This window comes from Chiloscyllium plagiosum, chromosome 15 (assembly GCF_004010195.1).
Source record: "Chiloscyllium plagiosum isolate BGI_BamShark_2017 chromosome 15, ASM401019v2, whole genome shotgun sequence".
NCBI classification, from domain to species: domain Eukaryota; kingdom Metazoa; phylum Chordata; class Chondrichthyes; order Orectolobiformes; family Hemiscylliidae; genus Chiloscyllium; species Chiloscyllium plagiosum.
In genome coordinates, this window is record NC_057724.1 from 31,308,099 (window position 1) to 31,325,776 (window position 17,678).

Genomic DNA, 17,678 nt, shown 5'->3' on the forward strand with positions numbered 1-17,678 from the left:
GATTTGACTTTTTGATATGTTCAGTAGTTTCTGCCTTGGTATTTCCACTCCCTTTTATTTTAAATGGGGGTGTAGGGTTGAATGTAAAAAAAGGACTTCATATTAATGTGAGATGACCAATTGTATTGGCAATGATGTGTGAATCTTGATTCACCTCTGATCCAGAGGTGCTGCTCTGCAGATCGAATATTTAATCTGCTTGTTGGGAAAGATATCATGGTACTATTTGGAGGAAGAGTTGGGGAGTTGCCTCTGGTGGCTTTGCCAATATTTATCCTGCAGTCAACATCAATGGGTTAATTGTCTGCTCATTACATTGCTGTTTGTGGGAATTTGCTGCTCACAAATTGGCTTGGCTGGCACGTTTCTTATATGGTTAGCAGCGATTATACATCAAACATTAGCTGTGAAGTGCTTTGACACATGAGGGGTCAAGCGAAAAGAAACCGAAGTCTTCCTTTTTTGTCACGGTTGCTATGGAGTGTGTTTACCTCGAGTGCCAAAGTCTCGCGATATTTCTGCTATTCGCTTTGCTATAGTTTCTATGGTGACGGTGTAAACATAGCTGTTTGTTAATTATTAATTATAGGATATGGCCAGTGCTGGTGAGCAGGTCTGAGAACTCCCCAGTTAACCCAACCAGCCTTAACAAAGGGTAAACAGTGCCTTTGCAACCAATGCACGTGGCGACAAATCCCTCCCAAACATTTTCAGAGTGAAAATAGGAAGTGTCAAGAGCCTCGCTTCACCCTTCCATTCAAACCCTTAGTGTAGTGCATTCACACCGCCAAGATGAAAGCCTACCTGTCCTCCTATTCCAAGAATGCGGCCCTTCGCACGGCCGAGGAAAGAGATGTGAGTAGCGGATAATATTACAATAAAGATTAGTTGTCGCTTTGCTGAGGGAAGACTGCAGGTGGACGCTCATCAGTGATCAGACGACAAACTAATTGCTTAACTTCGGGGAGGGGAGTTAAACAGCGTCTCTTTGGGTTGGCTTCTATCACACATGTTCGATGGCAGGGGAATGGAACTAAATTAACTAGACTAAGTCATCCTTCATGTGAAGGACCAAGTAGGTCTTTCCCACTGCAATGCGACAGCAGACTGAATGGTTCTGGCCAGGAAGCAACCAGTGTTTTGTGCTGATTAGAGCTAGCAATGCCGCATTATCAGGCTTTAAGCTGAGGCTGTTGTTCACATGGATGAGATGTGTCCCTCTGGTGGCAATATTCAACGGGGCGTGCCCTTTTGGCGTCAAGCAATTACATTACACACCAGGCTTTGTTGGTAATTCTGAGGACTGAAAGAGTCCACAAGAGGCTACAGAGATGGGACAATTCACTGACAAATGAAATTCCATGAAATGGTGCATTTGTGTCAAATAGTAATAATTACACGAAAATTTGGACAAAACTGGATAAGGTAGTAGAATGATGGGGGATTCATATCTATAAGGCATTTATGTAAGTAACTCAAATGGGTGAGGTCATAAAAAAGTGGAACATTGCACACTGCTGCAGGAGCACAGTATATCAAAATGTAATGGTAGCGAAGTAGGTCTTATGATTTAATTGGGAGCATTCCTGTCTCTGAAATAGATGCTTTGAATTCAAGTCCCACTCTTAGACTTGATAGCTAAGGAAGATGTGTTCATAAAGTGGCCAGATAAGTTTAAATTAATCATTCTAAATCTCTCCAATGGCAATAGGAGGTAATTTTAAAAATGATAGATTCCTGGTCAGCCATGTGAGGTGTGTCCCATGGAAAGAAATTGGAGCCCCTGCTATCACTATCAAAAGCTCCAGGCAACAACATGCATATTCTGTTGACAAGGCATCTGGGACTCCTTGGTTGGTTGGCTCAGCTAGTGGGCCTCATTCCTGAAGATGCGCTTATGCCCAGAACGTCGATTCTCCTGCTCATTGGATACTGCTGCGCTTTTCCAGCAACACATTTTTCAGCTCAGCTAGTGGGATGGTGGGTATGAATCAGATCAATGTGAATAGCACAAGATTTGATCTCTGTTCTAGCTGGAGTTGGCACATGAATTCTAAGTGCCCTACCCACTGTGGCACTGTTATTTAGACAGAAAACTCAAAAAGAATGTTGTATCCATAAAAGTGGGTAGAAGGTGAACTTGCTTGTGAGGAGGAACTTATAATGTCATTCTCCACATTTTAGAGAAATCTAACTCATAGTATGTTAATTACTTGGCCCTTTCATCAGCACATCTGGCCCATTTCATAGAATTCCTACAGTGTGGAAACAGGCCCTTTGGCCCACCAACCGCTCCAAACAGTAACCCACTCTGACCCATTCCTCTACCCTATTATCCTCCATTTACCTCTGACTAATGCACCTAACCTACACATTCCTGAACACTATGGGCAACTTGGCAAGGCCAATTCACCTAACCTACACATCTTTGGATTATGGGAGGAAACCTGAGCAACCAGAGGAGACCCACGCAGACACGGGGAGAATGTGCAACTTCCACACAGACAGTCAGCCAGAGCTGAAATCAAACCCAGGTTCCTGGCACTGTGATGCAGCAGTGCTAACCACTGAGCCATCAAGCTGCCTCCTTCATCTCTGTCAGAGATGTAAGAGGTCCATGAGGGAAAGGGAACCCCGTTAAGGGCTGTGTTAAGGTTGGTTTATGAAGCAATGCTTTACCTATATTTACAGAACAAGGTATTTGGTTAATACAGTCCAGGGTGGGTTTTTGTAGTGACATAACAAAGTTATTCAAAATTCTGAAGAAATGGATTGGAGTAAATAGAAACAGATTGTTTTAAGTTGATATGAATCTTGAAAGAAAGCAAGAAATTTAAGTCAGATGGAAGTAAAAGGTGTTTTTTACTACACAGAGGACTGTCGAGCTTTGGAGCATATTTCTACAATAAGTGAATAACACAGCAATCAACAATTAAAGTTGTGTCGCCATAGTCTTACCAGACTACAGGGCTGTTTTCTTATTAGAGAGACGCAACTGGTAGTGATTTAACCTGAGGGCTACTAGTTCTCGGGCGAGGGAAGAGGTTGAGAAGGAGATTCCTTCATGGTAACCTCAAACCAGTGATGGAATTGTTAGCATCACACTCCTCTGTAAACCAACGATCCAGCCAACTGAACTACACCAATTCCCATAGTTGAAGTAAACATCTAATAAACAGATAAAGGAAAAGAGGACATTAAATCTAGACCACTACCCATGTGGAATTAAGATTATTGTTTATATAAATAGCATAGTTGCCAATACTACTCCTTGCCAATTATATCAAATTATTTTAGATACTAATCTAATTGATTTAATAGAAAAGGCAAATGCTTTGGATTGAGAGGCTATTACCAACTGTGTACACTCAGTCTAAGTTATCAAATGCCATCTTTTCTTATAAGAATAAGCAAAGTTGCATAATTATAATGGCATTCACCTATGACTGCATAAGGCACATTGAGTCAACCATTTACAATACAATAGAATTCCCACTTTTGCTTTACTTTGCTGCCATATTTCTCTCCGTCTACAGTTTTAATAAAATATAATTTTTTCTCCCTTCATAACTGTCAAATATCCTGACCAGGACTGTCATCCTTCCAACTTGGCACTGCCTTCATGACCTGTCTTATCTGTCCGTCTTCTTTCCCACCTATCCGCTCATAAGCTTCATTCCTGATGAAAGGCTTTTGCCCGAAACGTCGATTCTCCTACTCCTCAGATGCTGCCTGACCTGCTGTGCTTTTCGAGCACCATACTCTCGACTCCGATCTCCAGCATCTGCAGTCCTCACTTTCTCCTTTCATCTCTCACCTCTACATTTCTGATTGTTTATTTTTCTTACTTTTCCATGACAATATGGTGTTTTGTAATGTACAGAAAATCATGTCAGCTGCTATTGTAGGACATGTACAAATTTACACCTATCTAAGTTTACATATAATTCCTGTCTCCAGAAATGATACCTCCATTGTTAAGATTTTGTCACACTTCTGAGTTAATGTTTTCCATGACAAGTTCATAACTGCACATTTATAATGGAAACTCATGTTGTATAATGGTAGAAGGATCTGAAAGGGTTAATGCTGTAAAGTACCTTTGTGGGAGAAGCAGGGTCTGAAGAGTTAGTCTGACTGTTTGTGTCTTCACCATTCTTTGAAATAACAGGCTGAAACTTACAATTTTGGCTACATGTGAACTGGATTGAGTTTTTTGGAGGGATTCCCACCAAGATTTCATTGTGTCTTACCAAACATGCTTCATCAACTGCCTACCCTGTTCTGTCCAAATCTATTTCCATCTTACCATGTGACATTCCCAGAATAACTTACCATCCTGAGGCAGCTGTTGAAAGATGCATCACTGACACCTCTGCCATCTTTGAAAGGCTACTGTGCATCCAGATAATAGTTGGAAATCTGGTATCACCTCTGACTGGCAGTGTAATGGCACAGCAACCAAAAAGCCAAGTTTCTGATGGCATATGGCTGGTAATCGTTTGCATGTATAACCCCATTCTCTCACTTTAACCACCAGGCTGTGTGCCTGTCCTCTACATCCCTTTGAAGTGCTTTCTTTTTTTGTCACTGCTATTCTTTCCTTAATGCCCACTGGACACCTACATCGAGTAATTATCCAATAGGGAACCATCACATACAGACAAGCAATAAAAAAAATCCAAGCATGAGCTTTTGTTGACAGACAGCAACAGGGTTCAGAAAGGAAATGAATAGATGTTGCAATTCACTCACCTCCACCATGCAAACCAAATGCTGGAATCGTGATCCTGACAGTCTATGATGGTCTTCTGCACCCAGCTAGCATCTACTGGAGTTGGGTATCAATCAGGTCCCATTTGCCTTATCGGGTCCAATGAAGCTAAGCTCTGTCATCCACAAAATGAGTTCCAGTTTCAATGTGCTTCCACTTTTTTTCAGAAAATTGCTCCCATTTCCCCAGCTCCTCAAAAGTTATCACTCTGCTTTGCTGCCTGCTCAAATTGGGATGCACTTCAAGCCAGGCGTGTGTGGCATTCTCTGTCTGGACTATATTAGAGGACCCCCCCTCTCCCCCCTCCGATTTATCCAAGCTGAAAAAGCACATCTTTAGCAGCCCTATTGTCTGCACCACAATTGCCAGCGTGGTGAATGTGCCGTCCTGGTTGAGTGACCAACACACCGTAAAGTGCTCGGACACCCTTTCCATCCCAGACTCACATCAACCATAATGCGTGCCACTGAATTCATTAGAGACCATCATCATAGTTTTGAGGCATGTGATGCAGTGATGTTCCCCTATCCTTTGGCACCTTGTGGAACTTCAAAAGTGATGGGCACTTTTGCCAGTTTTGTCTCTTTTTTAAGGTATTGTTGATAACTTTGCATTGCTAAGATGACATTGTCTGTTTGGCTAGCATCAATAGCATGGCGCAATCTGCCTTTGACCATCATTTCATGGACCAGCATGTTCACTCTGCATGCTTCTTGTATGTGCAAATAAATGCTTGCAAAAGAACTGTTGCTGAAATTTGCAGACAGGTGCTTCATGTAATTGCCCCTTCAATGTCAAACCATTCAGTATTCATGGAACTGTGCATATGCCCATCAAATTAATGTTGACTCTGCCCACCTTGGCATATTTTCCCATTGCATTTCACATCGAGGGAATAGCAAGTGATGGCAGGGACCTTAACATTTGGTTGACACTTTCAACAATAGCTTTACCTGGTCACCAGGTAACCCTCCCAGAGCCTTCATCATGTTCTCTTTTACCTTAGTCGACCCTAGAAGCCCATTTCAATCCATTTTGTTGATTATCTTTCTTTTACTCTTTTGAGTGTGGTAAGAGCGTGGAAAGAATTGTTTGTTCTTATTATCTGCAGCAACACCAGAAATATTCCCTCTTTCCAGTTATCAGCCTCTTAAAAACTTGAATCTACTTCCTTTAGTGTATTCTGTGATCTATTGCACACAAATTCTCTTATTATGTGGTTGGAGTGCTCTAAATACGTATCTTATACTGTTTAAAAACATCACTAACTAATTAGCAATAGATTGAAACAGATGACTGCAGTATATTATGTTGTTCTCACTCAGTTTATATTGTTCAGCTGTAAAAGTTAATCTAGATTCAGGATTATCTTAAAAGCAGAGAATGCTGGAGAAACACAGCAGATCTGATAGCATCTGTGGCAGCAGAAAAATGGAATTAACATTTCAATTCCGGTATAACTATTCAGAACATTGTGTTTCTATTTTCACAGATGCTGCTGAACCTGCTGAGTTCTCCAGCGTTTTATGTTTGTATTTCAGATTTCCAGCACCTGCAGTATTTTGGTTTAATTCAGGATTGGCTCTTGCCTGTTTGAAGATTAGATTAGATTAGATTAGATTAGATTACTTACAGTGTGGAAACGAGAGAATGAACTTGGTCTCATAGAAACCAATTGTTTTTTAACATCATACTTAACTTTCTTGTGGCAGGATCAGAACATGATTTTTAGATCTAAGCCTTTTATGTAACAAACAAAAAGCAACTTGCCTAAATACTATTCAGTAGGAAACATTCTTTACACTACAGTAAAGTTTCTTCCATTTAACTTTTAAACAACCAAATAGCCCATGTAACTCTCCCCACACAAACCTCACTCCATGTTTATACTTTTACTCTGTCTCTTAAGTGGCTACATTCTTCTTCTGGAAATAGTCTAATATTTTTATCTGCTTCTACTTGTCAGTTTCCTTTCTCCATGCCCAGTTGGTCAACTTCTAATCTCCAACCTGACTTCTATAATGAGGGTTACCCTAGAAATTCCTCCCTCTAGCCAAAGCGAGCCAAAGTCCCCTCAATCCAAGTATAAACTCTCAATTATGTTCTACTGTACATGGTGAATAAGAAAGACATCATTTCCTCTGCTTCAGGAACAGAACTAACTACCTCTATCTCATCACTCTTTCTATCTTTCTCAGATTCCTGCAAACCAATACTACAATGATGTGCTATGAACTCTTCTCTCACCTCCATGGCAAAATGAAGAACATAGGTCTTATATCCCAGTAGGAATGTTATCTGCTAGACCCCCAACTTCATTCTATATTGAAATTAAATAGACTGCGATTTTTGGGAAGATTTGTAGCTCAGGTTGATGATATGGATGTAAGTTAGCTCGCTGAGCTGGAAGGTTTGTTTTCAGGCGTTTCGTCACCATGACTAGATAAATCATCAGTGAGAGCATCCGGTGAAGTGCTGTTGGTATGTCTTGCCACTCTATTTTTAGGTCTTGGTTTCTTAACGTGGGTGATGTCATTTCCAGTTCATTTTTTTCAAGGGAAGATGGATGGGGTCTAAATTGATGTCTTTATTGATGGAGTTCCAGTTAGAATGCCAGGCTTCTGGGAATTCTCATGCATGTCTTTATTTCGCTTATCCTAGGATGTGCGTGTTGTCCCAGTTAAAGTGGTGTCCTACTTTGTCTGTATTTATGGAAACTATTGATAGTGGGTCATGTCTTTTGGTGACTAGTTAGTGTTCATCTATCTGGTTATCAAGTTTCCTGCTCATTTGTCTGATATAACGTTTTTTACAGTTCTTGCATGATATGTCGTAAATGTATCTAAGGGATCCTTTAGGTTCATTAATCGCTGTTAAAGTGTGTTGGTAGGTTTGTGGCCTACCCTGATGCCGAGGGGTCAGAGTAGTCTGGAATTCATTTCTGATATGTCTTTGATATAAGGTAATTTGGCTGTAGTTTTTGGTTGTGTTGTGCCTGCTTGTTTAGGTTTGTTTCTGAGGAATTGGTGGATTGTGTTTACTGAGTACTCTTTTTTATGAAAACGTTATATAGGTATTTTTCTTCAGCTATTTGTAGTTCTTGGGTGGGGAAGTGTGATATAGCTCATTGAAATAACATCTTGATCCAGCTCTGTTTGTGGGTGTTGGGATGATTGATTCTGAAATTAAGTATTTGGTCCGTGTTTGTTGTTTTTCTATAGATGCTGATTTGAAGTTCTCCATTAACTGTGTGTTCAACTGTAACGTCTAGGAATGGGAGTCTGTTGTCATTCTCCTCCACTTTTATAAATTTTATGCCTGTCAGGATATTGTTGATGGTGTTGTAGGTTTCTTCTAATTTGTTCCGTTTTGTGGAACAACAACAGACTCCTATTCCTAGACGTGACAGTTGAACGTACAGTTAATGGAGAATGTCAAACCAGCATCTACAGAAGAACAACAAAAACGGACCACATACTTAACTTCAGAATCAATCATCCCAACACCCACAACCAGAGCTGCATCAAGACATTGTTTCAACGAACTATATCACACTGCCGCACCAAAGAACTACAAACAGCAGATGAAAAATACCAATACCACGTTTTCAATAAAACAGGTATCCAATAAACACAATCCACTGATTCCTCAGAAACAAACCCAAACAAACAGGCACAACACAACCAAAAACTATAGCCACATTACCTTATATCAAAGACATATCAGAAATGACTTCCAGACTACTCAGACCCCTTGGCATCAGGGTAGCCCACAAACCTACCAACATACTTAAACAGCAATTAATGAACTTAAAAAATCCCGTAAATACTACCAGCAAAACTAATGTCATTTATAAAATACCATGCAAGAACTGTAAAATACAGTATATCAGACAAACAAGCAGGAAACGTGCCACCAGGATACATGAACAATGAGCACCAAAAGACATGACCCACTATCATTAATTTCCATACATATAGTCAAAGAAGGACACCACTTTGACCGGGACAACACACACATCCTAGGACAAGTGAAACAAAGATATGCATGAGAATTCCTCAAGGCCTGGCATTCTAACAGGAACTCCATCACTAAATGCATCAATTTAGACCCTCTATCTTCCCTTGAAGAAAATAACCAGAAATGACAGCCCCCACCTTAAGAAACCAAGAGTTAGAAATAGAGAGGTGGGACATACCACCAGCGCTTCACTGGGGGCTCTCACTGATGATGTTATCTAGTCATGGTAACGAAACATCTGAAAATGAACCTTCCAGTGAGCTAACTTACATTCATATTAAATAGACAGTTTAAAGTATAACCCATTATAAAACCTGAAATTCCTATTCCACCCTATGAAACTTGAGGACGACCAATCTATTCAGACTCAACAGCAATTCTTTGCTGTTGTTGATAGTTATGAACATCTTGCACCTCATCATAGTGAAACAACTTAGAAACCCTTCAACTTTTAACAACCTAGCTATAAAAGCTAGAATTCTATCTATCAGATAGAATTGAGAACAGGTCTCAAGACTCCCTTCATTCTTCTGTTTTATCCTAAGTTGAAAAGACATTTCCAGAATGTAACAATCTTATAAATATTGTAGTTGTAACAGTATTGGAGAAAAAAATAAAAGTTACTAAATTGATAGTGGTAGACAGATACCATGAATTTATTTCTGACATTGAATAAATACATTGTAAAAAATAGGCTTATGTTTCCATTATCATACTGATTCCATAAATTCAGTTTAAAGAAGTGCTGAGTTTCTGGAAATATCATCCTTTGGATAAAATGTTAAGTTTAGGCTGTGGATTCCAGTGGATCAGATATGCAATTTAGATCCCACATTACTTTTGAAAAACAAAATCTAACTACAGTGTCCTGGACCACACTCTTTACTCAGTCAAAACACTCATTGACTTATCAGACAAATTATTGTGAGTTGGAGAATGCAATTTTATTTGCTCAACAGTCATTTGCTAAGAATTGAGTTTTTGAAGTGAATTCAGAATCCATGGGCAGAAAATCCATTTTTTGTGTGAAGCACATTCAAATATCTCAATGTTATGTAAACCTATCCATCACTTAACAAAAAAAAAGGCAACACTATCATATTAGTATATCTTTAGAATTATCATCTGATAAATTCATGATTATGTTGTTTATGAACTATAGTAAATCTTAAAGAAGTTATCTTAAGTTATCTCTTTGCTTCATATAAATTGTGAAACTATGAATTCCACATATAAAATGTCAAACTACAAATTCACCTCATCCAATAATAAATCAACTGATTTTTTTTTTTATCTACAGTGTATGAGCAGTAAAGCAATCATGGGGGCAGGGTCAAAACAACTTTTGAATTTGCCCCTGGGGTCCAAGCTTCCCTTGCTTCCAGGTAGTGGAGTTCTGCTGTACACAACAACCCTGGGTGAAAAGGTAAGTCATAAAAGTAAAACTAATTCCTTTATTCAGAGTTTGTTATTATTAAAATCCTGGGCTGGATTACCATTCTGCCTCTTTATAATAACTCTTTCATTAATTTAATGCAGCAGTTTCAGCTTTTTTGCTTCATTGAATCAACAATCATGAAAATTAACATTGGCAAAACCCAAACTCAGACAAATCAAAAACTCACCAGGTGACAGAGTGTCTTTCTAATCACTGTCTCTCTGATCTTCCATCACTGAAAGGCCAGGCTGTGCTTCTTGAGTATCTGAAAGGGAAAAGATCTAAGTTGTTATGAGGGGATGGCAGAAAGCAAGTGGTGCATGCTTACATCCTAAAGACTTTAAAATTCATACTTTATCTTTCGTTTTGGTACTGGATAGTCTCCCCCATTTCCTTGTGTGTGTGTTGTGTGTTTGATGTTGTGTCTTTGTTATTTTTACTCAGTGTTAATAAGTAATAAAATGGATCTTCATTTCACTCAAGAAAACCTGGTAATAGGCACTTTTTAAGAACACAAAGAACAAAGAAAATTTACAGTCCAGGAACAGGCCCTTCGGCTCTTCAAGCTTGAGCCGATCCAAATCTACTGTCTAAACCTGTTGCCCAATTCCTAAGCATCTGTATTCGTCTGCTCCCCACCTACTCAAGCATCTGTCCAAACGCATCTTAAATGAATCCACTGTTGGCAACGCATTCCAGATGCCCACCACCCTCTACGTAAAGTACTTGCTGCGTGTATCCTCCTTAAACTTGCCACCTCTCACCTTGAAACCGTGACCTCCCGTTATTGATTCCTTCACCCTGGGAAAGAGCTTATCTCTATCCACCCTGTCTATACCCTTCATAATTTTATAAACTTCAATCAGGTTCCCCCCCCATCTCCTTTTTTCTAATGAAAACAAACCTAACCTACTCAACCTCTCTTCATAGCTAGCACCTTCCATACCAGGTAACATCCTCGTAAACCTTCTCTGCACCTTCTCCAAAACGTCCACATCCTTTTGGCAATGTGGCAACCAGAACTGTACACAGTATTCTCAGTGCAGCCGAACCAATGTCTTGTATAAATTAAAAATGACTTGCCAGCTCTTATACTCAATACCCCGGCCAATGAAGGCAACCATACTATATCCACCTGTGCAGCAACCTTCAGGGTAGAATGGATCTCCACTCCCAGATGTCTCTGCCCATCAACTTTTCCCAAGGCTCTTCCATTCATTGAATAATTTGCTCTTGAATTAGTCTTGTCTAAATGCATCACCTCACATTTGTCTGGACTGAAATCCATCTGCCAGTTTTCCACCCAACTCTCCAGTCTATCTATATCCTCCTGTATTCTTTGACAGTCCCTTATGCTTTCTGCTACTCCACCAATCTTCGTGTCATCTGCAAACTTGCAGATCATACCAACAGTGCCCTCTTCCAGATCATTTATGTATATCACAAACAGCAGTGGCCCCAACACTAACCCCTGTGGAACACCACTGGTCACCTTTCTCCATTTCAAGGTGGAACACCACTGGTCACCTTTCTCCATTTCAAGAAGCTCCCTCCAACAACTATTCTCTGTCTCCTATTGCTCAACCAGTTCTTCATTCACCTATTGTTTCTGGTGAATGAGTTAACAGTGAGATATGGTTGCATGCTAAAAAGAACGAAAAAAATTGTATTGTGACCAACTGAGGATATTGAAAAGAAGGAGTCACTGCTCCTCAATTAGTCGACATACTCCCCTATTTTTTTCTTGTTCAGAGATCTGTTAATGTTTTGGTGAAAAGCCCAAGAAGATATCCAGAAGTATTTGCTGAGTTTCTGCTTTGTACTATTGACTCTTGATCTACAACTTGAAACACTTAACATTCCTATTAAGGTAATGTTATACTGACCCTGAGACTGATATCTTTCAGAACACTCTCTCTGCCCAAGTGTCGCCCAAGGGTAAGATTGAGGGCGAGGTTCCAAATGTGCCGAACCACAGAGTAGGCAGCATTAGTCCTAAGGCTGCAAAGACAGAAAAAAAGGTTACTATAGGAAAATGACCTTAATTATTTTGTTTTGCCATGCCACTGATTTTGGTCACCATCCTCCAAGATGATGTGGAAATCAGCTGCATATTAAACAATATTGTGTGCAGGCTTCCATTAGACAAAACTCTGTTGTGATGAAGAACTGAAGACAGGACAGGGCTGAGGTGCCTACTGGCCTCCATCCAAGAATCTGCATAGCTGGTGTGTATTGATGGTCATTGGGTATTCATTTTGGAGCACCGGTGTCTATTGGCACCAGTGACCGAGAAACCCTATGTTTGTTTGGTTTCCTTACTGCATGGCAACCAATCACGTTGTCATGAACTGAAGTGTTAATAAGTGTTCACCATCCCTCTTTGCAGTTCTTTTTTCTTATGTTAAAATGGATATTTTAAAATGTAACTAAATTGTAAGGTTTAGTACTCATGACAATACATAACTGCTCAATGTCTTAATTACAGCTTCATCAACCATCTTGTGAGTTCAACCTCACAGATCCCAACTTGCACCTGTTAAAACTCAACTATCAAAGTCTTCATGATCCTTATTTAAGTGGTTACTACAGGCGTAAAGACATACTGAAAAAGTTAAAAAATCAGGGGCTTATCACAGAAAACAATAAGGTAATTGACAGTCAGTAAAGATGTCCCAATTTTGAATTATAGCTTATCTTTTTCAAATGTATCTTGTAGAAAGGTGACAACTTTGCACATTTTAACAATGTAACATGTTCAATGCAGGGCATCATTTTGTTTTTTTTATATTTTAGTTTGTAAGTGGAGATAGGGTAATGGGATAACAATAATACATGAATCATTAATTGATTTGAAGAGTTTTGATACTATTTTATAAAACTTGTAAGTGCTTTTCTATGCTATTTCTATTAATTATTCTTTGGGTTGCTTTTATATGAGGTTCCTTCCTGAAGAGGTGAGGAATGATAATTATTGAATATGAATGTCATTAGAAAGAAAGGAACGATATTCATTCATGCAATGCATTTTGTTATCTATCATCCCCAAAAGTGCAACACAGCCAAGTACTTTTGTACTAATGGAGAATTACACAGCAAAATCTCATAACAACAATGTGGTAATGAACAGAACGCTTGTTTTTCACTTTTTTGGTTGTGGGATAAATATAGGTCAGTAGCATAACGGCTCAGACAACTTGATTAAAGATTTAAGTTAACTTTTGACGGTCGTACCAATATCATCATATTGGACAGACTCCTACTTTTGTGCCTAAGTGCTGGTTGTGTCAAGTCTTTTTGAAATTTTTTTTGCAGTGTGCTTTCTCACAGAATGTTACCAAATGCCTTCTTAAATTCCTATGCTGCTGTATGACTTCGCTCCCATGATTCTTTCTTACTGATGATTGAGAATAGACTGATGGGCAGTAATTAGCTGAGTTGGATTTGTTCTCGTTTTCAGAACAGAACATACTTGAGTAATTTTCCACATTGCTAGCTGGATGTCAGTGTTGTAGCTGTACAGGAACAGCTTAATTATGGGTGTGACTAATTCTGGAGCACAAGTAATCAATAATATTGCCAGAATATTGTCAGGTCATATAGCCTTGCAGGATCCAGTGCCTAGAGCCATGTCTCAAGTGGAGTGAATTCACTTAACTGAAAACTGGTACTTATGACACTGTGGACCACAGGTGGAGGCTAAGATGGATCATTTTCTCGGCACTTTTGACTAAAAATGGTTGCATATGTTTCAGACATGTCTTTTGCACTGAGTTTGGACTCCCCATTAGTCAGAATGGGTATTTGTGGATCCTCCATTTCTTGTGAGTTATTTAATTGTACACAGCCATTCATGACTAGTTGTGGCAGGACAGCAAGTCTTCGGTCTGAACCATTTGTTGTGATATTACTTAGCACTATCTATTGCATGTTGGTCACACTACTTGGCATGTAAGTAGTTCTGTGTTGTAGTTTCACCAGATTAGCACTTTATTTTAAGATACACTTTGTGCTGTTTCTGAAATGCTCTCCTGCACTTTTTTTATTGGTGCTGATCCCTGGCTTGATGGTAATAGTACAGTTGGGTATATGCTGGGCCATAAGGTTAAGATTGCAGCGGAATACAGTTTTGCACATGGCCCATAGAACCTCATGGATGCCCCATCTTGAATTTTGTCCGTCTTGTCCTGATGAACCACCTGATGAAGGAGCAGCGCTCCGAAAGCTAGTGCTTCCATATAAACCTATTTGACTATAACCTGGTATTGTGTGATTTTTAACTTTGTACACCCCAGTCCAACACCGGCATCTCCAAATCCTGTCTTGAATTACTAGCTCTGTTTGAAATCTCCTTCATTCAGCATAGTGATAGTGATAGTGCTGTGGAATATGATGGAGGGATTTTTCAATGTGAAGGTGAGTCTTCATCTGTAGAAGAATCATGCGGTGGTCATTTCTACCAATACTATCATGGACATATGATTACAAGTAGACTGTTGAGGATGAGGTCACGTATATTTTTCACTTTTGTTGGTTCTATACTGCAGTGCTAGTCCAGCAGTTATGTCCTTTTGCACTTTGGGAATATATTAGTCAGCAGTAGAAAGTGAGTACTGCAGATGCTGGAGATATTCAGACTTGAGAGTGTGGTGTTGGAAAAGGAAAGGAGGTCAGGCAGCATCTGAGGAGCAGGAGAATTGGCGTTTTAGGCATAAGCCCTTCATCAGGAATGAGCGTTGTGGGCCAAAGAGGCTGAGAGATAACTGGGAGCTGATGGAGCTGGGAAGAGGGTAGCTGGGAATGTGATAGGTAGATGAAGGTGGGGGTGACGGTGTTAGGTCGGAGAGGAGGATGGAGTGGAAAGGAGGGAAGGAAGATGGACAGGCAGGTCAGGTCATATGGTAGTACCGAGTTGGAAGGCTGGATCTGGGATAAGGTAGGGAGAGGGGAAATGAGGAAACTGGTGAAATCTTCATTGATCCCATGTGTTTGGAGTGTCCCAAGGCAGAAGATGAGGCATTCTTCCTCCAGGCGGAAAAGGAGGAGTCCTAGGACCTGCATGACCTTGGGGGAGTGGGAGGGGAAATTAAAGTGTTCGGCATGGGGCAGTGGGGTGCTTCGTGCGTGTGTCCTGGAGATGTTCTCTGAAGCTTTCCGCAAGTAGGCGTCCTCTCTCCCTAATGGAGAGGAGACCGCATCGGGTGCAATGGATACAGTAAATGACGTGTGTGGAAGTGCTGGTAAATCTTTGATGGATGTGGAAGGCTGTCGACGATGTTCAGGTGTGTGACGTCAGTGGAGGGAGAAGTGGTTGCGACGGTGGCAGCTACGGGTTTGGAAGCACCAGGACAGGTGACGTAGGTGATATCATCGAGGACAGAAATGATGGGACGCATGGTATGGGTGATGTCGGCGGAGGCGGAGGTAGCTGTGACAGCGGCAACAACGGGGACAGAAGTGATGTTGCCTTCCACAGCCATCAGAGATTTACCTGCACTTCCACACGTGTCATTTACTGTATCCATTGCATTCGATGTGGTTTCCTTTACATTGGGGAGACAGGACAACTACTTGCAGAATGCTTCAGAGAATATCTTTGGTACACACGCATGAGGCAACCCCACCACCCCGTGGCTGAACACTTTAACTCCCACTCTCACTCCCCCAAGGACATTCAGGTCCTGGGCCTCCTCCACCGCCAAATCCTAGTCACCCAACAATTGTAGGAAGAACTGTAGGAAGAACTTGGGCCTCTCCAACCATATGGAATCAATGTCGGTTTCACCAGTTTCCTCATCTCCCCTCCCTCCTGTTATTGCAGATCCAACCTTCCAACTTGCACTCTCAGCTACGTTCTCCCCAGCCCCACCCCCCCTCCCATTTATCTCTCAGCCTCCTTGAACACCACCCCCACATTCCTGATGAAGGGCTTATGCCCAAAAAATTGATTCTGCTGCTCCTCGATGCTGCCTGACCTGCTGTGCTTTTCCAGCACCACACTCTCGGCAGTGAGTAATTGGTGCTGAGTCTTGGTGATTGACATGGAAATGCTCCTAGAGTACATTTGCTGCTTTTGTCACACACAGTGTGCCATTCAGTTGTGTTCAGCATGGAAGAATACTGTTTCATCGAGTGGATGGTAATCAGCAGGAGTTTGCCCATGTTTGACCTGATATCGCAACACTTCATGGGGTCTGGAGTCAATGTTGAAGCCAACTGCATACCACTACCAACTGCATACCTGATGTACTTGTCCAGTCACTGAGGCAAGATATATCAAGGAATAGTGATATGGTAGTGCCTGGGGCATCGTCTTTAAGGTATAATTCTGGGAAGATGACTGCATAAGGCTCTTATATAACTGTGGGACAGTTCTCCCAATTTTGTCACAAGCTCCCAGTTGTGAGCTGTGGATGTCACACTCCCTTTGTCAGTAAGAACATTGCAGGGTCCACAGGTCTATGTGCAGAGGCTAGGCTTCTAGATTACTAGTCCAGTGTCATTACTCATATGCCACCATCTCCTGACACTAAGACTTTTTTCTTTAAATCTCAATCCTATTCTTCATAAACATTTCTTAGAAATAATAGTATTTGTAACAAATATTTGCAGCTTCCTTAGTGATAAACCACATTCCATTATAGTTGAAAATACAGCTGTAATTAATACCAAAAACAGCAAGTGTTGGAGAGCAAAAAGAGTTAATGTTTAAAGCCCAATGATCCCTCATTGGATTCATTAATTTGTAATTTATTTCTCTTCTTTTTCAGATTATTTGCACCCTGAAGGAATTTAATCAGTATAGACAGTATTTAACCAGCATCAAGTTAGACTTCGAAAGGAAGTATGCACAAGAACAGGTGAGCAATAAAATATCTTTGAACCAAATTCACTTTTTGAGCATGTTGGAAAATAGGAAATAACTCACTATTTTGGTTCCCCAGAGGCTACTTGCGAAGCAACTACTGAATCTTCAAGATCAAGGTTTTGCGAAGGGGATAAACCTTTCTGATCTGCAGGAATGGCTCACAAATGAATCCAAGAAAAATATAAGCAAAAAGGCTCTGAGGGACAGGTAAATAATTGACATATCTTCTTCTTTGACTAAAGGGATTCTTTCAAGAATTTCAAATAAGCCTATTTTCTGCTACATATTGTTTGTGGTAAAAAAGACTCCAGTTACCCTAATGTATCATCTTTCAAGTACAGAAATGTGAGTGATGGTTTGATGGGTTTGAAGTTAATCTGGTACAGACATAAGCTTCAATTACTTCAATTATTTTCTGAGTCCTGATATTTAACTAATTTTAAATTATTGATTCATATCAAGATCAGAGAAGATGAGGAGCAAGGAAGGAAACTGGAATTTCAAAAGGGTGTGGAAGGAGGAGATAGTCTAATGGGTGACTTAGAAGTACATAACAGAAAGAGCTGGAGATAGGGATT

General features: G+C 40.4%; 1 protein-coding gene across 1 annotated transcript in view; it reads left to right on the top strand.

The window, feature by feature from the left end:
* The first annotated feature begins 257 nt into the window (after window positions 1-257).
* Window positions 258-17,678, top strand: part of LOC122557492 (fibrous sheath-interacting protein 2-like) — a 41,295-nt gene continuing 23,874 nt past the window's right edge. The window contains exons 1-5 of the mRNA XM_043705240.1: window positions 258-855; window positions 10,095-10,220; window positions 12,721-12,882; window positions 17,003-17,092; window positions 17,177-17,307. Coding sequence (XP_043561175.1) covers window positions 793-855; window positions 10,095-10,220; window positions 12,721-12,882; window positions 17,003-17,092; window positions 17,177-17,307 — 572 coding nt within the window. The 5' untranslated portion in view covers window positions 258-792. The remainder of the gene's footprint in view (window positions 856-10,094; window positions 10,221-12,720; window positions 12,883-17,002; window positions 17,093-17,176; window positions 17,308-17,678) is intronic.